This window comes from Amblyomma mixtum, chromosome 8 (assembly GCF_055824585.1).
Source record: "Amblyomma mixtum isolate Tamu chromosome 8, ASM5582458v1, whole genome shotgun sequence".
In the NCBI taxonomy this organism is placed as follows: domain Eukaryota; kingdom Metazoa; phylum Arthropoda; class Arachnida; order Ixodida; family Ixodidae; genus Amblyomma; species Amblyomma mixtum.
Window position 1 is genome coordinate 139,649,882 of NC_143019.1, and position 26,187 is coordinate 139,676,068.

A 26,187-nucleotide genomic window follows, 5' to 3' on the forward strand; every position below is an offset into this window, starting at 1 on the left:
CTCCACACGGGGGCACGGGTGGCCCCGCCACAGGCTCACTGCGTGTGGCCTGGACAGGTGCCGTAGCCTGGTGTGGTGTGCCGCGCCCACGCACCACATCGGCGAAGTTTGTTTTTGCAGTGAAGGTGAATTTGTTTGTCTGAGCGTATTGCCTTCGTGCTTCTTTGAAAGAAATGTTTTGTGTACTCTTGAGAGTAATAATTTCTTTTTCTTTTTTCCATGAAGGACAAGCTCTGGAGTAGGCAGCATGGTCTCCTTCACAGTTTGCACACCGTGGGTTAGCAACACATTCTTCGGATTGGTGTTCCTTCGAAGAGCATTTTGCGCAAGTTTTGCGGCCGCGACAACTCTGTGAGCCGTGGCCAAATCTCTGGCAGTTGAAACATCTGCGTGGGTTGGGAATATACGGTCTTACATTTATTTTCAGATATCCGACTTCTATGCTTTCAGGCAGTATGCTGGTGTTGAAAGTGAGGATGAGGTGTTTCGTGTCAATTTCTTTGTTGTCCTTCCTGATCTTTATTCGCTGAACATTTATGACATCTTGATCAGTAAGGCCCTCAAGCATTTCTTTTTCAGAGAGGTGGACAAAGTCGATTTCAGATATGACGCCTCGGACAGTATTTAGAGATCGATGTGAAGTAACGGAGATCGGAATCTCCCCTATGGACACGAGGTTTGAGAGTTTAGAGTACTGGACGGTGTCATGCAATTCGAGTAGTAAGTCACCACTGGCCATTTTTGATACCTTGTACCCAAGGCCCAAGGTATCTGTCAAGCACTTTGCTACCAGGAACGGGGATATCAGTCTTGCTTGTTTTTCTTCTGCATTGCTATGTACAACATGGAATTTCGGGAAAGTTATCTTTCTTTTTTGGAAAAAGTCGCTTGCATCGGTCCGCCCTCTTTTCAGAGAGCGATCAGGTTTTGAAAGGGGGGGAGCCATAAAAAATAGATGTTTTTCGGTCATGGTGCCAGCCACCCACCATGGAGTCCAACAAGGGGACGCGACAGGAACTTGGAATACAAGCCCTGCCCACGCCAGCTGTACACCTTAACTATAACCTAATATGACTCAACTCAGGGTAGTTGGTCACACACGGTTAACCCTCACCGCCGGGAAAAAGAGGAAAAGCCAAGAAGAGAGGAGGAGACAGGAGAGTTGTAAGAAAGGAAATAGGAAAGTGAAAGATAGAGGGGAGGACAGGAAAAGGCGACTGCCGATTTCCTCCGGTTGGGTCAGGCCGGAGGTGCCGTCTGCAGGAAGCTGGGGCCAAAGTGGTGTGTTGCCTCCGCCGAGGGGCCTTAAGGGTCCAAACGCTCGGCATCGGCTCAACCACCAGGATCCCCTTTTCCCCGGACACGGCGATGCCACGCACGGCTAAGCGCGGATGCTCGGGTCCGTGGTGACGCATTGTTCACCATCATCCCCCTGCGGGGATGTCCCTGCGGATGCTCGGGTTAACCCCGTGGTGTCGCCACTCACCAACGTCTGCATGCTGCAGACGCCTCCCTGCGGGGACGTTCAATTTATGATGAGCCACGATAGCTTGCTCGGTAATAGCAACCTGGATGTCGAAGGCCCAACCGCTGGCGGCACTGGCCATCGCAGCGCAGTGACGCATTGCGTATCCTCTACAACACTGCGCCAGGAGTGCTACGAGGACTCTTAGCGAGCTATGAATGTAAAATAGAGAATGGTCTATGAGATAATAAAAACCGAAATGATAGTGCATCTAGTTCGCATTTGGCATAACCACGCGAAATCTTCCATAATTTTTTTTGTCTAAGAAACGTCACCAGCAACGCTAACTTTTAAAGCTACAAGTAACGCACACTGTTCCAATTGCTCAAACTCTACAGCTTTGAAAATCGTCTTCGTGATGTATAGCTTTGATTCGTACTAGATGCGGCCCATTTATCTACACCTCCCGGTGATTTAAACAAAGAACGTTGTTTTGAAAAGACGCAACAACGCGTGACTTCAGTATACGTTCCTGGCGCAGATACTAAATGGTGTGGCATCGCCTGTTGGGTAATAGCTGGCTGAAAGGCAAGGCAAGGTCTTAAATATGCAATTCTGCCTGGGATCCCCATCAGACTAACCTAATTAATAACATTGAGTTAGTTTAGAATCGTGCCGCCAGGTTCATCTCATCTGACTACTCCTATCATACCAGCATCTCAGGTCTAAAATCACGATTGCAGTTTCCTACGCTAGTCACCCGTCGGAACGCAGCACGTCTCTGCTTATTTTACAAGTTATTTCACAACATTCCAGAAGCCAACTGATCAATTCCACGTGTGCATCGCATTTCCCGCCATAACTACCCGAACGCTGTTTACCCTGAACGTGCACATGCCACCACATTCCAGCAATCATTTTTCTTAAAGAATGCACGTGGCTGGAATGACCTCGCTGCTGAAGTGGCCACCATCATGAATCATCGACTGTTCAAGACCTGTCGAGGAAGCCTATTCATCAACGTAATTTTTGTTCATTTTTTTTATTAATGTATAATATTTTTTGCCGTGTTATCCGCACCCCTCATGTAATGTCCCGAAAAGGACCTTTGAGGAAATATAGATAAATAAACGAATAAAAATAATTTCCTCGCCCTGGCCATGCTTAGCTGTAAATAAGTGTAAGTCTACAGCAGCAGGCGTAGCTGGGGTGTACGTACACTTGGTGGCAGGCACTTCCTCGATTCTTCCAAGAAGGAGGCCCTCGTGCTGCACCTACCTGCGTTAAGAAATGAAAAAAAAATTACAGGATCGCACTGAAGTCTGCTTAAAAGCGCAAATGTGGAAGCCTTTCTTTTTCCTCTCTTTGTCCTTCCATATTCAATTTCTTCATTTTTTATTTTTATTTAATTTTGTTATTTATATTTTTGTTCGATTTTATTTTCCTATTCTCATTTTTTGTTCTTATTATTATGCTTTCTTTCTTATTTTTTCCAATTTTAGGCTTTTTACTTTATTGCATATATGCTGTTTATAAACTGTTCATTGACATTTCGTGCGGACAACTTCCGTCCACAAACTTCCGTCTACAACTTCCGTCCACGCTACTCATGAGCCAAGAAAGGCCTTAAAGAATGCAAGTGCAATCTCCGTAGTCAGAAGATCGACAAGAAAAACAACACGAAGCAATGCAGCGTAAATTTTCTATCTCACGATCATAGTCTCCGAGCATATTATCCAAACTCCAACCTGTTCGTCCCATGTATCGCACATCGATTGAAATAACTCTCTGATGCACCATATTTTCGATCCACTTCACACAATTGTCTTAATATGTTTTTAAGACAGGCATTTTCATAGCTACCAATGTTGTTTTCCAAGGTTTACCAACACTTCCAAGTGTGTATGCTCTAGAAAAGCAAGCCACAATACAGAACTGGTAAATATGCTCATCACGATAATTGCCATTTTTGTGTCGTACATTTACAACGACTTGAGAACATAAAATTTACGAGCTTAGGATTGCATAGCTGCTGACTTCCACACGGAAATGTCCGGCGGCGTTTGTGAATGAATGGAAAGCTTATCTGAGAAGGTACCTACGCACTAAATTTTAATTTAAGTGATTCCTCTTCTTCTCTCGATGTCATTCTTATATATACTCGCCCCTTGCAACCTTTTCGCAAAGTTTGTGTCTTATACTGAATTTACACGGGCACCCTTAAACACTGTTGAGTCAACTGCGGTTATCCGTAACTATAGTTAGCAGCGCTCACACGGAACGCCAAACCGCCACCAACCGCGGTTACCGTAAACCGGGTCGGCTAATCCCTGTTTGCGAGAAACCCACAAAATGGCGGCGCCCACGGAAAGGACGGCGAAGCAGCAGCAGTGCCGCAGGAATCGTCCTCCCATAGGCGTGTCAACTGGTCTGATGAGGCAACAGCGGCTTTGATTCGCATCTGGGAGGACCAGCTACCCGCTCTGCGTGGAAATATATGCTGCTGTAGCGGCAGAGCTCAACGTCGGGCTTGCGCCCGGCCCAGGCCCCCACTCGGCAAAACTGGTCAGACAGAAAATGGCAGGCTCTCCAGCGTGTGAGCAGTGCGGTTGCGATGAAACGATCGGACACCTCCTCTGTGACTGCCCTCGTTTTGAGCGAGAGCGCGGTTTCCTAATTGCTTCTCTGCTCCGCTTGGACTCGCGTCCTTTAACAGAGTCCAACGTTCTGGAGCTTTGGACACAACCTTCCACACAAAATAAAGTGGTGAAAGCACTCCTGAGATTCTTAAAGGACTCGAGGTTGTATTCCCGTCTATAATCTAAGTTTTTAGTGCGTGCCCTCTGTCCCCTTGACGATGGTCGATGGACACTTGAAAAACTCATTTCTTTGCAGCTCTTTTTACTTTTTTCCCCTTGGTTTCCTTCCCCAAGGGTAGGGTAGCCAACTGGGCATCCCCTGGTTAACCTACCTGCCTTTCCGTCCATTTCTCTCTCTCTCTCTCTTGGACAAGAAATACCGGTAAGTGTGACCTTTCATTGTTCATCTTGCGCCGTTCTCATGGTGCGACGTCAGCCCCACATGTGCAACAGTAATGTGTTGCCTCAGCAACGTGCAAACTCTCTTCGCCGTCGTCGCGTATTGTTTACCTCGCGAGCGTCCCACATGTTACAATCGTGTACTCAATAAGAACCGAACAACGAACGCCTCGTGACCGGAGCAGCGTATGTGGCACTCAGAATGCATCGCCAGTCTGTTCTTCGTCTTTTTTTTTTTCGGTCGTAATCCGCGTAAATAAGTACTCTTTTTTTCGCCTTCGTTTGCGTACGCGTGCATTAACAGCGGTGCATGCAAACTTCGTCTTTCTCATTTTCGCACTGAATTCGCTATCAGCTGACAGCGAACGGGAGCCTTGTCCGGCACATGCACGAAAATACCTTGCATGATATCCTATACTATACAGCGAAGCGAAATTACGCTTTAATGGCTAATGCGCAACAGAAAAAGTTGCTCAAGGTGTCGATAAAAAACGTCGCTCTTTATCCCCGGTGAAAACCCCTGGAGCAGTGGTGTAGCCAGAAATATTTTTCGGGGGTGTCATACGCCCCTGGTAAAAAAAATAGAAAGGAAGAGAGGCTGCACCCAAACAACATATCTTAGTCATTTTCCTGCTTTAATAAAGGGGAAGGGTCAGCTGTTTCGCTCACTGAAATCTCTAAATAAATATACGTGTGCCCACAGGACTCCGAAGACTTGATCCCTAAATAACCCCTGTTGAAAATTCCAGCAAAAGGCACGTTGGAGAAAACGGTGGGCCGAATGGAAGTGTTGGTTTCCATGTTGGAGAAAACGGTGGGCTGATTGGAAGTGTTGTTTTCCACGCTGGGTGCTGGTGGAGCGAATGGGAGAGATGCTGGATGCACTAATGGCGACTTTGGGCCACCCTGGATTGAGTGGAAATTGTGGTGGCTGCACTGGCACTTTCAGTAAACAATATTGGGCTGAATGGAAACCACGCTGGACACTTCAGTGAGCACGATGGGACGGGATGGGCTTGGTGGTATCCATCGTGATTATCTCGGTGGGCCTGGCAGGCAACACTGGACTATGTGGAAACCACGGTGGGAGCCTATGGATGTGTACAGTCGCGAGCAAAAAATATTAGCACAGATCACTGGCGATCAGAATTCGTATATCTCACCACGCAGCGCTGCGGTAGGCAGAACTGCCTAACGGGCCGTTTCCATGTTTGGTTGGGGGGGGGGGGGGGGGGGGACGGCAGGAAGTAAGCTTTATCAAGCTTGCACCGCCCGAGCGTTGAAGTGCCGACCCTACGTGACTGTGCTTGCGGAATTTATTTTGGCTCGGTTATCATGAGCACAGATGGCTTCTTTTTATTACTGTTTTTTTATGTCCGCGATGGTTTGTCAAAAGGAACTCGCGGGAAAAATAGATGATAGCGCTGCTTTTAGTCAGCAGTTTTGCTGTCCGTGGCAGTCCGCAGTAATTTTACTGTCCGTGGCAGACCCCCTTAATACTGTAGAATAGGAACGGCCCGGCACTCCCGTTATCAGCCTGTCCGCCACCCGCAGTGCCAGGCGTTGTCATTCCGGCTCTCTGGTGTTCCGTCATGTGTGCTAATCTTTATTACCCACGACTGTACCTACTTGTTTGGCATGGCACAAACCATGGCTGTATTTGAATGGCCGATGCTGGGCAGCAGATACTGCATGCATGTGCCTATATGGTTGACAAAATGAAACTCATCAATGCACTAACAATCCCAGTGAGTCAAATCCATCAAACCTACAGTCTTTGTCAAAAGTAACCAGGCTGCATGGTTTGCTTCTAGCTCGTACAGTGGATCCCTCACAGCTTCCCTAAAGCTGGAATGGTAGCTAAAGGTAAGGACTGAGGGTCTTATTACCTTCCAACACGTTTTGATCCTTAGGAATAACACAAGGGCTCCACTATACAAGCTAGAAGCAAACCATGCAGCCTGGTTACTTTTGACAAAGACTGTACACTTGGCACTTTATGCTGTTAGAACAAAAACTGCAAGACAAATTTCTCTTTTTTACACGTGCATTTGTTGACTTGACAGTTTCAGAAAATTTTTTTAAAAAGTAACGATTTATATACTTGGGCTTAGATTATCATTAGCAAAATATTTGAGAAAAAGTTTAACTTCATTGTTCACAAAATAATAAATTGCAGGTTTGCAGAGCCCTGCATGCCTGAATCCGAACACTCAATTTCATTCAGAAAATTTTATTGAGCGTGCATTTCAATACTAATTCAATTAACAAATTGTTAACCACATAGCTGGCCACACAGCTTCTTTGTAGAAGGGTTACGAATACAAATACATACACAGAATATTTCGACAAGGCTGCACTCTTATACATGCACCTTGGTACACAATTACCAGTACAACACTGTTTTTCAAAATAGAAATGCAGATATATATAAACACAATATGAGGATATAAATTACACAGCATATTTCATACTAAGAATTGATTTGGTTTTCACGTTGGAAGAGAGAACTCCACTATAAAAAATGCACACCTTCACTGTAGTCTCAAGAAAGCATATACCATGGAGGTTGTTCTCTCGACGCGCGTTTCAACGCTGCCGCCTCTCACGTCGTGCTGCCGATCAAACAGCGTCACCATGTTTTTACGACAACCTACTCTCTACGACTGCTACGTTGGGTATTTTGTTAGCCTTGCTGATCTCCCATCAATATAAAAAAAAACTTCCCCATACAAACAGAAATCGGCATGTAATTTCGTGAATGAGCAAAGCAGCAAGCCATACTGACGTGAGAACTCAGGCATTTTTCAACCGCAGCGCAAGCAACAGGTCGTTAATTCGCGCGTTTCTACCAGTGGTAATTGCTCGCAATCGCTGCAATTTCTGTGGATGCCGATACGGCTGAATACCCAAAAAAAAATACCAAAAATAAAATAAAAAGTAGGATACAAGCTTTTTCACAACGAAACCGAAACAAAAACTGGTTGTCACCGCCAGGCGGCTGCCGGTAGCTATTTTTCTGTATAACCCTCATGGCGGTTCGGGTGCTGCGTCGCGTGCATCGCGCTTCGGCGCTTGCTACAATTCGCTACTTGGATTGTGAGCCGTCGTGAACTGTGTTGTGGTTTGCGTGTGTTTCTTCTTGCTCAAGGGTGCACAATCGCGCAGTGCTGTCGACGTAGCCTATTCGAGGCAAAGTGTCATTTTTCTGGTCTCTCTAACTTTTCAGTCTGTGCGCTTCTTTGTGTAGTCCAGGATGGGTGTCCAGGCACAAAGACGCGCGGGCAGTGTCGCGGTGGAAATGTTCCAAATAAGGCCCGGAATATTTTCTTCTGTGTGACTACGGGGTAGAGAGTGCCGGCTACGTAGCACTCGTGCTGAACTCTCACTGGTTGGTGTAGTGGCCGTGACACGAAGGCAAACAGCGTTCTGCACGACTACGCAATCATCTGAAAAGGTAAGCAGTACTCGTGCTTTATCCGAAGCATATAATGCTGGAACGGTGACCTGTCGTACTGCTGCAGTATTCGTGTTCAATGCTATAAAAAGCGTTTAAGGCGCTTTTGTTGTCGCCGCGGTGAGTTGCTCTGCCAAGAATTGTCGCTGTCGGTACTTGTTTTGGCAAAGGGGATGCGACCGTGCGTGCGCTAGCTTTGCATGATTTTGGTATGCGCATGTTTGCGCGTTTTGTTTCTTGTTGAGCACAGATTTGTCCTCGTATATGCCTCGTTCTACGCGTTTCTGCCCATGCTTGTTCACACCACCGCGCACGTTTCAAGGACCGGCACTTTGGCTGTGCGTAAAATGTATGATTGTCTTTCAAGATAGCGTTAGCACTTTGAGGGGGATTGAAACACTTTTTATTCGCCGCGGTTTTTGCTTGGCCCTAGACTGTTGAACCTTAGGTCGTGGGGTCGATCCTGATGGCAGTAGCCGCATTTCGATTTAGGTGAAATGAAAAAAAGAATGCCCCTGTGCTGTGCGATGTCAGCTCACGTTAAGAAATTCTAGGTGGTCTAAATTAATCCGGAACCCTCCAATACGATCAGTGCCCATTTTCCGCATCTGAATTCAAACCCCACTATAAAGAAAGCACTGTCTCAGGTTGCAGTTACCAACGAAAGTTAATTTCCGGCCGTCAGGATCTAATTTTTAAATGAGTATGTGAAGATTTTTTTTTTATGATACCGATAGCGTTTCTGGCTACCCAGAGTATAGGATCTTGCATTTCGATCACTCTGCTGTTTGAAAATTGGTTTCTGAGGAAAACAAGTGACGCAATAATTGTCTCAGTTATTACGATGTTTATCTACGCTTTCGAACGCAGATTTGTTTTGCTCATAGCAAGATTCCTTTACTAGTGCTAGGGGAACTGATGCATTTTAAACAGGGTAGTTTTCCTTTGTATTGAGGCGTATACTTGGGCAAGTATATTTTTCCTGATCTTTTTACATTCATGTGATATTCACTGTTGGACCGAGTTCGCATGCTTGTTTTTGTACTCCTGTCATAGTGATAATGGGAAATTGGTATCCGCAGGTGGCACATCTGTCTTCCAGTCCGAGTCAATGGCATGGATTTTGTGGCCACCAGATGAAGTCAAAAGCTGTGTTGTAAGTTGTTACTGCATTGTGCTTTGTTCTTGTGGTTGCCATGAAATGTTCTCTTACTTTCATTGCTCTTTTCCTTAATGCTACTGCTTGGAGCAGTTTGGATAGCTCTGGCCTGATATGTTTACATGTTTATATGAGTAATATTAGTTGGTTGTCAGAATGGGCCGGTTGCAGGCCATTTGAAGTTTTACATTCAATATTGCTCGTCTTTTAACCGTTGCATTCTATGCATTAAGTGCGAAATGTCTGCATGTTTTTGGCTGCATTATGTGATACTATTTGACTACGAATATTAACATTATGATGCATGTGTGTTAACTTAAATATGTGTTTTTATGCCACTCATCGCAGGTCACAGATGTAAAAGAAAAAGTGCACACATGAGAACTGGTTTCATTACTGCTGCCTTGTTTTTGCTAAGCATGGAGAGCTGAGCTAATTGGTTCTGGGTAGAATTATGAGACATCATTCCAGTGTACAAAAACACATGAACGAAGAGAGTAGACTCCATAGACCCCATACTTCAACTGAGGTTGATTCCACAACATGAGCTTTTTACATGCAAAGTGGTACTAGTGACCCCTGTGGCTGAAAAGTGTTTCCTCGACCAGGTAACAATTATTCAAGGTTGCAAAAACAAAAACATAGGCGTAAGGTTAGCTTGTCACTCAAGTTGAATGCATTGGCGTGACTAAACATTGCCTACCTGGCTGACCCAACACACATTTGCGTTGCGATAATCTATTTCTTTTTCTGCCTGCCTGCTCCAGTCGCCTTACTTCGGCATTGACGCTGTCACGACTCTGTGACAGCATCAATGCGCAAGTAAGGAGACTGGAGCAGGCAGTTTTCACAGGAGAAATTGTAGCCTTAGTGGTAGAAAGCCAGGTTCGAGAGATGAAGTGTGCTGGGCAGCGCAAGCCGGAAGACAACGCACATTCGGAACAGTGACCTGTCATTGTGCCCTATTGCCATCAGGTGTCACACCGCCTCAAGAAGGCTAGTGACAAACACGATGTACATGTCGTATTTTCAGCTTGGGAAAGCTGGGATGCATGTGCCACCTGATAAATGACGTTACGAAAAAGCCTGCCTACAAAACTAAGCACACCAAACCCCTCGTTAAACATCAATAACACCATCTGTCGGGCTAGTTGGTTGCGATCCATATGTATCAGCAGCGCGAACACCACACAGGAAGAAGAAGGAGAAGAAGGTAAAGAGCGCTGAACTTCCAACTTTTATTTCTGCGCCTCTGCGCCTGTCGAGCCTGTGCAACAAAGTTAATAAAAAGAAAAAGAATAGTGGCTGTACAACCAGGCACCGAGATCCTTTTGTGCCTTGTGCGGAGGGTGTTGTATACTCTATACCTTTAGCTTGCGGTAAGGCGTACATAGGCCAAACAGGAAGATGCTTAAACGAAAGGTTAATGGAACATAGGAACGATCTAACTGGGGCGCCGTTGAGGAACCTGCCCGCCCATTGCAGCGTATGTGACAGCCAAAAGAAGTGCATTCCTCATTTTAAGAAAGCAACCGTCTTAAAGAAACATAAAAACCAATTAACACGCGAAATCATTGAAGCTACCTACATCTCAGGGCTCAAAGAAGGTTGCGTAAGCACCCCTTCCATCTCATTATCTGAAAAAGAAATCACCTTTCTCTCTGGTTTTACCTGATTTTACCTGGTTTTTAGGGGCACACTGCATTTTAGTTCTAGCCGTGTTAATTGTTGGCGCTCATCCCTTCGCATCGCTTACGTTGTTACCGTGTCTCGCCTTCTCACGTTTTTTTCTTTTAGCAAAATTCGCGCCCTCAACCCTGTTTTTCCATTATTTTCCATTTTCGCACACTCAACCCTGTTTTTACCTTTTTTTCCGTGTTCTTGCCTTCTCATAGTTTTAGCAAAATTCGCGCCCTCAACCCTGTTCTTTTCCATTTTTCCACTTGCGCACACTCAGCCCTGTTTTTACATTGTCTTGTTTTTTCCGCATGTCATTCGTGCTTTTCATGGAAGTCTTTGTATAGTGTGATAGTAGTTATCATTTCGATGCCCTGGACATCGTGTTGGTCCCAATTCGATAGCACGCCTTGATTACCCCCCCTGGTGGGATTTTACCTGGTATGTGTATAAAAGTGCGGGTTCAATTTTTGCTCAAATAAAAGTTGGAAGTTCAGCGCTCTTTACCTTCTTCTCCTTCTTCTTCCTGTGTGGTGTTCGCGCTGCTGATACATATGGATCGTTAAACATGCGGTTGACATGGTGTACAGCATCCTCCTTGCCTGTGGCAAACATTACATTAGACAGACGAGGCTTGCATCAATGAACGCTTGCTTGAACATTGCAGGACAGCTGATTCATTAAGTGGCAGAGGTCATTTAGCTGAGCACATTCGCCTTTGCTCGCACAAGCGAGCATGCAAGGCGTTTTTGAAAGAAACACATGCCTTGTGCAAGTTTAGCACTTGAAAGGGCTGGGAAATTTTTTAAGCCTTTTGTATCTCTGCTGAAAAAGAGAATTACGTCAGCAGCCCTTCTGCAGCGCTCCAGAAAAAGAAATAGGTTATCTGGAGGCAAATATGTTTGTTGGGTCAGCCAGGTAGGTGATGCATAGGCGTGCCGATGTGTTTAATGTGAGTGGCAAGATACCTTTACCCCTATGTTTTTTTGTGTTTTGGTTTTTGCCGTCCTGAATAATTGTTATCTGGTGGCGGAAATACTTTTCAGCCCCAGGGATCACTAGTAGTACCCCTTTGCACATAAAAAGCCTGTGTTGTGGAATAAACCTCAGTTGAAATATGGTGTCCATGGAGTCTACTCTCTTCATCCGTGTGATTTTGTGTGCCGGAATGATGTCTCGTAATTCTCCCTTGTTTTCAGTGAATAAGGAGGGCTTCTGGTGTCTCTTTTTTTTGTATGTGATGGTTATAACAAAGTGGCTACCCATAAACTGTCATTTTGGGCTTAATTGAAGGATCCTTGGGAATTTGTTTGACAGCATATTCCATGGGCACTTTCTTGAGAAAAATCAGTTATTTGTTACCCATTTCACTGCATTAACCATTGCTTCTCATCATGTCTCGAAAGTCATTGATAAGCACAAGCTTTCGAGTACCTGAGGGCTGTGTGAGAAGCCTTCTGACATACTTTAAACTACTGAGGATATCTGAAGACAGATTTTACGAATAATTGTTAGCCAATCCAAACCTCTTGGTTCTATCCCTGACAACCTGAAGCTGACCTGTCAATAATTAAGGCTGGAAACCGTTCTGATCCCCAAACTGTTCTCCTATTTTATTGATGTGCATTTTGCATGAACTGTTAGGGCACGAAATGAGTCCGCATATTACTTGCCACCATAATTCAAACTAATATTTCTATACCAGTCATCACGGCTCCCATTCTCTTTACTAATGTGCAATCCAACTTTTTGAATTCACAACAGATTTTCACCCAAATTTAGATTCTTTATTATAGGCAAGTGTCATCGACTTGAATTTCTCCAAAGCTTTTCATGTTTGTCATATAACCTTTTAGCTACACTCTCATGCTTGAGCCTTCATTCTTTGATATTAGTGTAGATTCATTGCTTCCTGTTCTACGGCTGGCCTTAAAAAACTATTGTACTTCTTCTCTTATGAAGCCCAGCATATCAATATGCAAAATCATAAGGCGTCCCTCATCCTGAGTCACTTTGGGATGTTAAACCCCCATAAACCAAACCAAGCACATTACTAAAGTACATTAATATTAGCCATTCAATAACAGTCTTTGTCTTTATGTCCCAACCTTGTCTTTATGACTGCATTATTCAGAAGGATGCCCCAACTATCTCAGCTACTCTGACTGTATTGACTTTTGCAAGACGGATGAATGGTCTTGTTTGTAATTCATCGTGTCAAAACAGCGCAAAGAAGAGAAAGATGAGGAAAGAATGCGACGGTGCGAGTGCTGACTTTCAAGAAGGTTTATTGGAAAGCACATCAAAATATATACACTGTGGCCTAAAAAAAGAATGAAGAAAGGGCGCCTTGTAACATTCACTTTGGATCTGTCAAAAACAAAACGAAAGTTGAATATGAAGCATTTAAGAGCATGAACTCTTTCTTAGGGAGCGATAAAGAAGGTGTGTTAACACATTGATTGCGTTTTTTCTACAATTTCAGTGGCCTCGATCATCTCATGCACAAACTTTTCTGTGTCTGTCTAGCACAATGCAGCACAAGAAATTACGCCTCACAGCATAAAGGATGCGGCAAACGACCGCAGTCGCGACAATGAAACATCAGATTCCCCCTGCTAGCTTTGTTCAGATCGTAACGGTGGTCTTTTGACCTCTCATTGGCACCTCTGCTAGTTTCTTGCTGAAGTTGATACATTAGCCAGATGGTTCAACTTTAGATTATTACATAGTTTCTTGGCTCTGGACATTGCTATTAACAAATCAGCTGTTGTGTGACACTTGAACTCAGAATTAACTGCCTCCGTTGCCTTGGACAGAAAGACGCCTTTAGACATGACCACAAAACCACCTTCTTTATCAGCAGTTGAATGCGATAGGGCCCACCGTCTTAAACCTGTTACAGTTCAGCCTGCGGGCAAGTTCCTGGCATGGTTCAAACCACGACACCCCATCAACCAACGCCCCCTGAAACACACCTGTCACACTCAGGTCCAGGCACAGGAAGGCAAGACGTCAAAGTATGGCAAACAGCTCCAGAATAGTCCTCTTCGAAGGAACAATGGCAAATTTTGGCTCGTATATGCTTCAAGCAGCAGACGAGGCAGCAACTCAGTGTCGACATTGTGCACCTTGTTTTCAGACACTCGTGCCTTGGCTTCTCTGCTCCGGGCTAGTGAGCGCAAAGTGGCTGCAAAGTGGCATTCCAGATGGCTTTCACCTGGTCAACGGTGCGTGACACCGTCAACCAGCCACTCCCTGGCTTGTTTTCAGGCACAAGAGTTTGACAACAAGGTGCACACCTTCAGCTTGGAGTCGCTGCCTCGTCTGGTCCTTGAAGTGCTTATGGACCAAACTTTTCCGTTCCTCCGAAGAGAACTATTGTGGAGATGCTTGCCATGGTTTGACGAGTTGCCTTTTCCACGCACAGACCTGAGTGTGACAGGTGTGTTTCGGGATGTTTTGATGCAGTGTCACGGTTTGAACCCTCTTTAGGAACTTGCCCACAGGCCGAACTGTGTCGTATTTAAGAGGGTGGGCCCTCTTGCTTTCAACTGCTGATAAACGGTGGTTTTGTGGTCGTATGGAAAGGCGCCTTTCAGTCCAAGGCCACAGATGCAGTGTATTCTGAATTTGAGTGCCACTTACTATCTGATTTGTTAAAAGCAAAGTCCAGTGCCAAGAAACATTAACAATCTAGAGTTTAACCATCAGGCTAATGCCATCAACTTCAGTAAGAAAAATTGTCCAGCTATCTTCTTTACCGCAAAGACCCATAAAGGTGACTGCTCCTTGAGGGTTGTAGTTTAAGAGAATGGAACCTGTCAGAAACAAATCGCCTTCTCTTTGCGACATAAAATTAAGTTGCTGAGCATTGATGACTCCTCTCGTGTAAGATCTGCAGAGAAAGTAACGCAGTTTCTACACAATAACTCTCGCACCAGTTTCATGGGGTGCTATGTTGACGTCAAGGATTTATATTACGCCATCCCTCAATCAGGATCAATAATGTGTTGAAGAATTCATTAACCTAAATGGAGCAGTGGCATTCCAAACGTCTCAGGCGTTTTGGTGAATAATTTTGTCGCACTTTTAAGCTCATACCTTCAGTCCACCTTTATTACATTTCAGAATAGCTTGTTTTTGCAAAAAAACTATTAGCGCCGCTGTTACGTGGCTTATTGCAGGATCTCCAATCCTGACGAAGCATTGTCTAAGGTGAGAGAGGAGTTCAGTCAAAGCCTCAGTCCACTTTGAATCACCACTGAAATTATAGAGGATAATATGTCATCACATTTATTGGATCTCAATCTTGGGTGGTTACACTTGTTGGGCTTACGAGCCAAGGGAAAACAAGCTACTTTTACCATTTTCTTCGGTTCAGTCTAAGCTGGTCAAGAGGTGTCACTAACCTTTGCTTCAAAAATTCCTTAATGAAATCCTCTTTGATTGCCATGACATCCAGTTTTGCCCAGCTCATATGCCGTTTGTCCTTTACTGGATATTCAGAACCTTTGTCAGTGTCTTTAGCCGATTGCTTTAAGCAGAAGTTGAAACATTCCTTTTGTGCCCCCGTCGAGACTGTAACTCCCAAAAGGAAGTTTGTACGTACCTTTCCCTACATCCACAATTGGCCGCACCGGTTAAATAGGCAGTCGAGTTGGCGTCAATATTGTTTTTCTAACCCTATGAAGTTTCAGTACCTGTAGTCAACCGAGATTATCCATCAGAGTCTCTTCGTGCACTGCACAGAAGACATAGTGTGTTCGAACGCCTTGAAATGCGGCTATGTTTACATTGGGAAAACAGGCAAGTGTGTCACTGAGAGGTTTAAAAGACCACCACGACGATGTGAACAAAGCTTGCGGGAGAACTTTGATGATTCACTGTCGCAATTGCAATTGTTTGCCAGATCCTAAACGCTGTGAACCGGAATTCATGTTCTGCATTTTGCCTGACAGACACAGAAAAGTTTGTGCGTGAGATAATCGAAGCCACTGAAATTAAAAAAAAAACCGCAATCACTGTGTTAGCACACCTTTTTTATCGCTTCCTAAGGAAGAGTTCATGCTCTTAAATGCTTCTTTGTCAGTTTTTGTTTTGTTTTACACTCATGCAATGTGGTTGACACAAGGTGCCCTTTGTTCGTTGTTTCTTTAGGCCACAGTGTATATATTTTGACGTGGTTTCCAATACACATTGGCGATAGTCGGCACTCATGCCATCATATTTATTCCTTCGTTGTCCTTGTCTTGTCTGCATTGTTTTGTCACAACGTATTGACCTTCTTTCCCACCTCTAGGGTTAATGGTATGGAGAAACCTTAACCAGATGCAGCCCCACATACTTGGAGCATGTCACGATACCTGCTGCTGGCACCACAAGGGCACTCGGGTTTATCAGGAGATGTCATGATCTGTGTGCTCTTGCCATGCTGCGCAGTTTATGCATAAAAATTTTATTGATTCCAAACTGAAGTATTCCCTAGCTCTTTCAATTTTGCACCAAACTGTTTGATGCTACGCCACCAACTCCCTTTAATCCAACAGCGACACTTGGTACAGCATATGTGTAATCAGTCATCTCATTTGACCACCAGACATCACTGCATAAAAGGGGAAATCGCTCGTTTAGGTGTGTTCCATATACTCTACAATACTTTTCCACAACTTAATGTTAAATGTTGCTGCCCCACTTCAGACCAGGATGCCATCACAACTAAATCAAGAAATTTTTCCTGTTCCCATTGAAGAATAAATCAAATCAAAGTTTATTTCCCATCTAGCACTACAGGTGGAGGAATCGTAGAAAAAAGCTGCCCTTGGGCAGCTTGACGAGTCTACAATCCTAATTATTGACAGGGAGGCAACACAAGAGTTTATACAATTTTAAAAAACAAGCACATCAAGGAAGCACCGGAGAATACACGAAACAGCAATATGTATACATAATGAAACTTAAACAATGTTATGCAAAAACAAATTATGTAGTTCATGACGTGAAAAAGAAAACAAATCGAGGTCAATGTGGATATACCTATTTAGAAGAGATGGAAGTGTGTACTGAAGGCATTCCCTACCAAGATTTAGTCGAGGTGTTGGCACTGTCCATTCTTCGCCACGTCTTGTTGGATAGACTGATTCTTTTTTCCTTAGTTCTGCAAAATTTTTAAGATTTGTTACATTCTTCTTGATTTCTGTTTTAAAAGTAACACTGAGGCGATATTTATAAAGATTATGTGCTTTAATAACTCTGGAATGACAAAAGAAAGCTGCACTGGGATGTCGGAACGGTAAATTATATGCATTTCGGAGATATCTTTTTTGCATTAAATGAATACGTTCAAGGTTAGTGAATGTTGTAGTGCCCCACACCAACTGGCAATAGTTTAAATGCGAGTTGAATATTGAATTGTATACCAGCATCTTAGTTTTTGTGGGAAGTATGTATTTTAGACGGCCTATAACACCAGTGATTTGAGCTATTTTTTTCAAGATATAATTGACATGATAATCCCATGACATACTGGCAGAAAATATGACCCCAAGGCATTTAAACTGCTCAACAATTTCTACAGCCCGCGAGTTTAATATAATATTATCGTGCAGTGGGATAACTTTATTTTTCGGCCTAAATATGACAGCTTTGGTCTTACTCTCATTTATTTGCATCAGGTTAACTGCACACCAGACCTCAAGAGCTTTCATTGTGGTATTACATTGTTTGCAAAGTTCATGAACATTTTCACCCGAAAAAAATACGCTCGTATCGTCTGCATAGATGAAAAACTTTGTATTATCGCTAATGTTGACAATATCGTTTAGGTAAATATTGAAGAGTAGAGGCCCTAGCGTACTGCCTTGGGGGACACCGTAGAAGAGCGGCTTCGGTTCAGACTGTATACCATTTATGTACACCACTTGCTGTCTAAACGACAAATAAGAACTTAACAATGAGAGCGCTTTTCCTCGGATACCATAGTAGTGTAATTTATTTAGTAAGATTTTATGATTTACCAGGTCAAAAGCCTTTGAGAAGTCCACAAATACACCAATGACAATAGATTTGTTTTCAAGTTGCTTTATTATATATTCCTTTTGTTGGAGTAATGCAAGTTCAGTGGATTTGCTTTTGCAGAAGCCAAACTGAAATGGTGTTAGCAAGTTAAATTTATGGATGAATTTGACATTCTTAGATGCAGCATTTTCTCAAATGCTTTCGAAAACACTGGCAAAATAGAGATTGGTCTGTAGTTGGCGAGGGCGTTGCTATCTCCTTTTTTGTAAAGAACAACAACTTTTGCTAATTGCATTTTTTCCGTAAAAACTGCAGTTTCTAAACAGATGTTAAAGATGTGAGCAAGTATGGGAGCAATTATGTCAACTACATGCTTGACTGGCCGTATTTGGATATCATCAATGTCACAGCTACTGCTATTGTTAAGATTTGTTATCACCGACACTACTTCGTCTACCGTGACTGGGTGCAGAAAAATTGTTTCATCATTCTGAATTCGAACATATTTGCAAGCGTCAGATCCGGCAGCACGTGTTATAGCACGGGTAGCCAAGCTCGTTAAAAAAGTATTGAATACATTAGCCAGTTCGACGCCAGAAACTTCCTTTCCATCAATATTTAATTTTATTAATGCAGTGCGTGAACTGTCCCGCTGCAGAAGTGTATTTAATCTCGACCATAGTACACCATTTCGAGCATTCTTAACATCTAGAAGTGACACGTGATAGGCTGTTCGTGCAGACCGCAGTTTTTTAGTCAATTTGTTCCTATATTTCTTACATACCGCAAGGTCCTCAACCTTCCGGCTGCTCAAAAATTTTCTGTACAGCTTGCCTTTCATTTGTATTTCTCCGCGAAGCTCTGGCGTTACCCATGGCTTGCGGATTCTGCGACTTTTCGCACGTGTTACAAGAGGAAAGCAGTCGTGATATATCTGTTTAAAGCAATCGACAAACGTATTATAGGCAACATTTGCATCATGAAGTTCAGGTATCTTACTCCAATATACTTTCATGAGCGCATCCCTAAAGGATTTCAATGATGATTCTGTAATAGCTTGGTATGTGATTTATGTGGACTTACTTCCTATTGTACTAGCGTTCTCAATGCAAGCAAACACAGGAAGATGGTCACTAACACAACAAGATAAAACACCAGAAAAAGCATTCAGCTGCATAGAGTTAGTAATAATTAAATCGAGAACAGAATGGCCTTCGCTTGTGACTCTACCTCACCACATTTTCATTGCATGTGGTCCCTCAAAATTATGGAAATAAGTGATATCGCTTGGAGCATTGACACTGGTTTGTTTTACCTTTTCTTTGCTGCTGTTTTTATTTTTTGCAACTGATGTATCAATGGATTGTATGCCTCTTTTCGTAGTGTATCGTCTGCGACATCTCAGCTGTGCTACTGCAGTCACCCTTCTGATGTTACCTTTATATTGCCCCTCTTATTAATACCCCACTAAAAGCCTTCAGAGGACAAAAAACGATGGCTTTTTTATTTTGCTCATTATGGCACACGTCAGGCTTATGTTTAGGGATATAGGAGAGGCCTTTGTCTTGCAGTGGTGCTAGTTATGCTGCTGATGATGGTACTTAATGACGAGCATATGATATATTGAATAAGAACCTCAAATTATTTTTATTTTTGAGTGCGAATAGCTTCAGTGGTTCTTGATTTAGGCTCACTTTATTCCTGTGGCCACAATACGGAGTTTACTTTTTTAGCACTCTAATACTGGCAAGAATAAAAACTTGTGGATCCTAATTCTTTCATTTCAATCTTTTCTGCAGAGTGCATCACCCAGTTTTCCCAAGCCCTCATGCACCAGTGGTACATCAACAAGGCTGTTTCATGGGGCCCAGCTGCATTGACAAGTGGCTAAAGAAGAGCAAGAGGAGCATGAACACAAAATAAAACTGGCTGTAGGAGCTTCATCTATTTTGAAATTTGCTGTCTCATTGCGACAGACATAACATTGCCCCATGGCCCCTGCCCCAACATCTCCCAGTCATTCCAACATGCCCAGTCATTCCAACATGCCCCAATCATTCCAACATGCCCCAGTCATTCCAACATGCCCAGTTATTCCAACATGCCCAGTCATTCCAACCTGCCCAGTCATTCCAACATGCCCAGTCATTCCAACGCATTTTCCATTACCATAATCCACCAAGGTTTCCAGTGTTGGTTTCCAATATTTACATCATTGCCTTTTTTTCCAATAGGGACATTTATTTTCTCACAAAAGAAAGAAAACAATCGTACGAAAAATCCGGGCTATTTACAATATTTTTGAAGGATATGCAACTCTAGGATATGCAAAAGCTTCTGCTCTACAAGAAAGTCAGCAACTACGAAGGAATGGCAATTGTCAAGATTAGGCCAAGCATATCAACCTGTGCCCGACCACAGAGGGCTTTAAACGGACAACGCAAAGGATGGAAAGGCACCCCCCCTTGCCAACAGTAACCGAGCAACAGGTTTTTGCTTCTCAGCCATATAACGGAGCCTTTACGGCACTCTTAAAGATGGAAAGGTGTCAGAACGTCAGAACAAGGGTTCACCTTACTGTACACAGATTCAGAGCTTAAAGGCTGATGTAAGGGCTTCGCTCCATGGCTAAGACACAAACCACCAGTGCCGGGTTACTTTTGGCAAAGAATGTACGTTTAATAGGCGTGAACTGTGCCTGGAATAAAAAAGAGTGCCATAAGTCATGCGACGGCGAAGAAGAGTGACTCTTTTTCTCCAATAACTTCCGCTTCCTGTTATAGAGCCGCAAAAACGTATATCAGTCTCCTTTTCGAGGATAAAGAGACATTCTTCCATTTTTGTTTTTACACCTTAATATATTGCCACGTATCTTTGTAGCATCCGTTCGTTCGCGCAAGGCCGCAGAAAAGGGGTGTTATCATTTTTATTCGTGACGCGAGAAGCGACCGGTCTAATCTCGATTGTTCGCAGCCATGAACAGCTGCATCTACGTGCTTCCAGATTACTCTAGATGATCTCGACTTGTTATCTTGAAGTTTCCTTGCCGGCTTTAAATTGAACGATGCTGTGAGCAGCGGGCATTCGTAGTTCGACGACCGCCGAGCACGCCTGTTGCTGCCCGAGCTCGTCCAGAACCAGCGAAGTTTTTTCGGCGCTGGCTTGCTGAGAAGTTTTGAAAAGTGCAGGCGGGCCTCGGATCCACTGCGACCCCGAGGATCCGCAACCAGCCTCCCAGCCCAGGCGCCGTGCCTTTGCCGGTGCTCGGGCAACTTCCCGGCCTTCAAGCAGCAGCCCAGTCGGCCGCCCGTGACGTCATGGGAGGCCCGGGACCTGCTGCCCCTCCGGTGTTCCGTGCGCCGCCCCCAAAGGCGCACTGTTTTTCGTTCACAGTTACATCCGACGCGACAGCTGACGACATCGTCGACGGCATCGAGTTGGTTGTCGGCCCGAAAGGGCTAGAGAGCCTCCAGCACCATGGAGGCATGAAGTTCTGCGTCGCCATGGCCTCGGCTGCGGCGGCGGAAAAGATGCTCGTGGAAGGCGCCTTCAACGTGAACGGCACTTCCGTCCCAGTAGCCTGCGTGGGTCCTGCCGTGGTCCACGTGACGGCTTTTCGTGTGCCGCTGTTCGTGGGAGACGCGGCGCTGGCAGCGGCACTGAGCTCTTTCGGCAAGGTGCTGGACATCACCCACCCCGTCCTCAAGGGCCGTCGTGACGTCGGCAACGGGACGCGCGTGGTCCGGATCGAGATGAAGCAGGCGGTGCCGAACTTCTTGACCGTCCAGGGCCACCGCGTCATGTTTGACTACCGAGGCGTCCGGAAGGTGTGTTCCCGCTGCGGGCAGGACGGCCACATCGGCGCGGCGTGTCGAACGCCGCGGTGCGCTCGCTGCGAGGTGTTCGGCCACGACACGGCCGGATGCGGAGCGGCTTGCAGGCGCTGCGGTGGAAGCCACGCCACAGCGGACTGCCTGCGACCACGGTCCTATGCGGCGGCCGCCGCCTCGAGAAAGGAACCGAGCAAGGACAACGTGGCCGCAGAAACGCGGAGCCCACCAACCGTCCGGACGCCTGTTGCCGACGAGCACCCAACGACCAGCCGCCCGAGGGAGCCCGAACCCGCCCCCGCGACGGAGGTGCCCGTGAAGGAGCAGCTCGAGGGGACGCCTTCAAACGAGGTGGAGCCGTTCGGTGCCGTTTTCGCGGAACCCTTGCCGCCGCTACCCCGCACAGCTTCCTTCAACACCGAGAGCAGCAGCGGCGATGAGTCGAGCGTGGCGTCGGACGACCTGGTGGACGTACCGGACAAAGTCACGCCGCTTCGCCTGACAGGCGACTTGACGTGCGGCCAGGTGTCAGGAACGACGACTCCTGGAGGTGCGGACGACGCGCGCTTCCCGTCACCAGCCAGCCACACCCTCCCATCGGCGACCCTGGCGTCGGCATCGGCTTCAGCTGCGAGCGTCGCCAAGACCACGCAGCAACCGGTGAGCGAGGCCACAAGCGCCGACGGCCCCGAAAACATGGACTTTTCCCGACCAGACTTCAAACGTGCCCACCCCCAATCATCGGAATCCGAAGGGACTGTTAACGAACGTTCTAGCAAAAAAGTGCCGCGCGCGCCAAGCGCCGTCCATGGCAGCGCTCTTTAGGTTGTATGCTATGCCGTTGGTGCTCTTGGCAGTCATGGCGGTTGTGCATCTCCTCTCCCTGAATGTTCGGGGATTTCAATCCGTAGACAGACAGAGAGAGGTGATGCACTTTGCCAGGGCTAGGGGCGTCGACATCCTGTTTTTACAGGAATGCAACTTCCGTACTTCACTTGATGTGCTGAATTTCACCACCCGGTTTTCTGTTTTTGCTTATTTTTCGTTGACTGATTTTCATATGTGCGGTGTTGGCGTCGTTTTTGTAAACCCCTGCCTGCGCGCGGGTGCTCATTGCACTTTCGGGCTGGACGGCCGCACTCTTGCGGTCGACTTCACACTAAACCAGCGGCGGGTACGTGCGTTGGTTGTATATGCGCCAGCACGGCGGACTAGTAGTTCTGATTTTTTTGAGCGCCTCGACTCCTTCCTCCTTGATCCCTACCCCACTTTCATCGTCGGTGACTTCAATTGTGTACTTAACATCGACCGTGACGTCCGCGGACAGGGTCACGGTCGCCGTTATTGCGGTGCCCCCGCGCTCCGCGATCTCGTGACTCAGTTCCGCTTGTCTGACGCGTGGGTGCAGCTTCACGGGGATGCCTTTGGAGCGACGTTTGAGAGAGCACAGTCAGCGAGTCGGATAGACAAATTCTATTTTCCACCAGAGCTCGCTTCTTTTGTCGTTAGCTGCGAAGTTCTCGCGTTCCCTGCAGGCACGCCGGTGATTTCCGATCACCACCCCTTGTCAGTCAGGCTCGACTTTGGTGAGGACACCCCACGTACTGTTACGTGGCGCATGGACACGAGCCTACTGGCGGACCCGGAAAGCGTGGCGTCGCTGCGTACGGCGTTGGCAGCATCGTGCAAGAGCTTCGTTGCGACTGATTCATGGGACACACTCAAGGCTCGTTGGCAGGCAACTCTGGTGGCGGCCGGTCAAGACCGCAGACGCCGGGTAACTCATGCACTGAATGACACCCTCAAGCGCATCCGTATAGTGCAAAGGGGAGCACCCTTAACCTTTGCCATGAGCGATTACCTGAGTCTACTTAAAGCACGTTACCACGTGTTGCTCTGCCAGTCATCACGGGCAGCTAGTCGTGCACACCAGCTCGGGCGGCCGATATCAGATCCGGCTGTGCTACGACACGTACGCGCAGGCACGGCAGAGGAATTCGCTCCCGCTACTGTGCCTTTCGTGACACTCCCAGACGGCACCCAAAGCAAAACCACGGCCGATATCTGCACGATCTTCGCAAGCCACTTTTCGAACCTGTTCTCTACGGACAGTTGGCTACATCTTCAAGATGGTTATGACGGGCTTCTACAAAGTTTTTTTGGAAACTTGCCACGAGTAGCTGAAGAGTTGCATGAAAACCTTTGCGCACCAGCCACAAGCCAAGAGCTGCACGCCATCCTGCAGAGTATGAATGCAGCCTCTGCCCCCGGTCCAGACGGCATTCCAACAAGTTTTTATTCAAACTTTTTTTACGAGATCCAAGGAGCGCTCCTCAAGATGGTCAACGGCTTCCTCGCGGATGGGTTACGTCCAAACTCTTTCCGCGAATGTCGCATCATACTCATTCCGAAAGCGGGCGGTGACCCCTCCGACCCGCAAGCATGGCGGCCCATAAGCCTCTTAAACGCAGATTACAAAATAGTAACATCTTTACTGAACACAAGAATGCGGACGATCCTACCTCACCTAATCCACCGGGCTCAAACCAGCAGCGTCCCTGACCGCTCTGTGTTTGATGCATTGGCACTCACTAGAGACCTGTTCACATTTGCCAGCAGGACAGGCTTCAGCGGGTGCTTTGTTTCACTAGACCAGGCGAAAGCATTCGATCGGGTGGAACACTCGTATCTGTTCGGAGTCCTTGAAGCCTTCGGATTCCCTCCGCAAATTGTCAGCAGGCTGCGCTTACTTTACGCAGACCTGAATGCTCGTCTCTCAGTAAACGGCCACCAGAGCGCTCCCTTCTCAGTCACCAGGGGCATAAGGCAAGGATGCCCTCTCTCCCCAACATTCTTCGTGTTGTGCCTGGATCCACTCATCCGGCGCATTAACGACAGCCCATCCATACGCGGCTTCCCTCTGCCTGGCCAGGGCCAAATCAAGGTATCGGCCTACGCCGATGACGTGTCGCTTTTCCTCAAGGACGAGGATAGCTACGCCGCTTTTTCGCGGCTGTTTCTCGAGTACAGCGAGATATCTGGGGCCCTATTGAACAGGAGAAAAAGCAAGGCACTAAGGTTTGGCACCTTCACACCGAACCTTGCGGGCGAGGTGGAGTGGGTGCAGGGAGTGAAAGTCCTGGGAGTAGTATTCCTCGCCAGCGGAGAAGTAGCCCGCGAAACCTGGACTAACCTCCGCACGAACGCTGAGAAACGCCTCTCGGTGGCGTCAACTTTCCGCCTTTCAATGACAGAGCGCTGCTATATAGTTAAGTCCACAATCCTAGCCGCATGTTTTTTTGTCGCCCGCGTCGCAAACCCACCGCGCACGTTTGCGCGCAGGCTAACCTCGGCCTGTGGCTCTTTCGTTTGGGCGGGCAAAACCGAACTTGTGTCACGAATGTTCATGCGCCTTCCATCGTACATGGGTGGGTTTGGTATACCTTGTATACGCACCATGTGCAATGTGCTCGCCTTGCGAGGAGTACGAGATCTTGTACGCAACCCAGACTATCCTGGGAGAACACTCCTCACATATTTTCTGGGTACAGCGCGTAACGTGTTTTTTTCACAACACGTGGTTGGCCCTACAGCCGAGCAGCCGCCGGCATTTTTCGTTAATGTGCGTCGCACACTGACGTCGTTGACTGCCAGCGTTCCCGATCTGGATGTTGATGAAACCCCGCCCTCCAGAATGTGTGAAGCACTAACGGTCGCTGCGCTGACCCGCGAACAACTCCAGAAAACGAGACGGGCACGCTGGCGCCAACTGACCTCAGCTACGCTTCCTGCAGATGTCAGGGACTTCGGCTGGCTGCGAGGCTGGCGGGTCCTGCCCACAAGAGACCGCCTTGCGGCGTGGGGCGTGGCGCCCTCCGCCCGATGCCCGCAGTGCGGTCTGCTTGAAACTTTGCAGCACGCAATGTTTGAGTGTGTAGTTGCGCGCACCTTTTGGACATTAGTGTCACGCATGTTTTTAACCCGCCTGGAAGCGCGCACTAGTTCTCCCGAAGTGTTTCAAAATATGCTCTTGTGTGTCGGCATGTTTGTTTTGTGGCGGCAGCGTGGAGTGGCATCCTTAAATGGGCGTCCGCAAAGAACAATGTTCCCAATGTTGCAGCGCCTGCGCACGCGCCTCTTTGAACAAGCATGCATGGACGCTCTGTCAATGAGCGAGGCTGAGTTCTTGCGCAAATGGTCGACATACTTTATCGTCCTGCGCGGCGGTCGAGTATCGGCATTTTTACTGCATTACTGACGTGCTCAGTGCTGCGTCACTGCGCATGTGCTTGACTGATCAGAGAATTATGTTCATCTGTTTTGTTTTGTATTTTCTATGTTAAAACAGAAAAAAATAAACTTCTCTTTCTACGCCGCCGCCGAGTGATTCAGTTCTTTTGCGGGCGCAAGTCAGCCCAAATAAAGAACTTCGTTTGCAAGCCTTGTTGCTGTATTCCTAACCGCTGGACTGCCGTCACTGCAACGTGACATCTGGTGGAGGTGCTGGGTAGCCTTCTGTTGTGTCCCCTTATTGCTTTTGTGTG

General features: G+C 46.5%; 1 protein-coding gene and 1 long non-coding RNA gene across 2 annotated transcripts in view; one reads left to right on the forward strand and one right to left on the reverse strand.

The window, feature by feature from the left end:
- Window positions 1-26,187, reverse strand: part of LOC149334625 (uncharacterized) — an 81,276-nt gene that overhangs the window by 33,955 nt on the left and 21,134 nt on the right. Inside the window, exon 2 of the mRNA XM_089555268.1 lies at window positions 2,685-2,743. Coding sequence (XP_089411394.1) covers window positions 2,685-2,743 — 59 coding nt within the window. The remainder of the gene's footprint in view (window positions 1-2,684; window positions 2,744-26,187) is intronic.
- On the forward strand, window positions 7,526-19,809 carry LOC149334626 (uncharacterized). The gene is made up of 3 exons (XR_016284773.1): window positions 7,526-7,960; window positions 9,043-9,116; window positions 19,613-19,809. It is a non-coding gene; the product is annotated as an uncharacterized LOC149334626 (long non-coding RNA).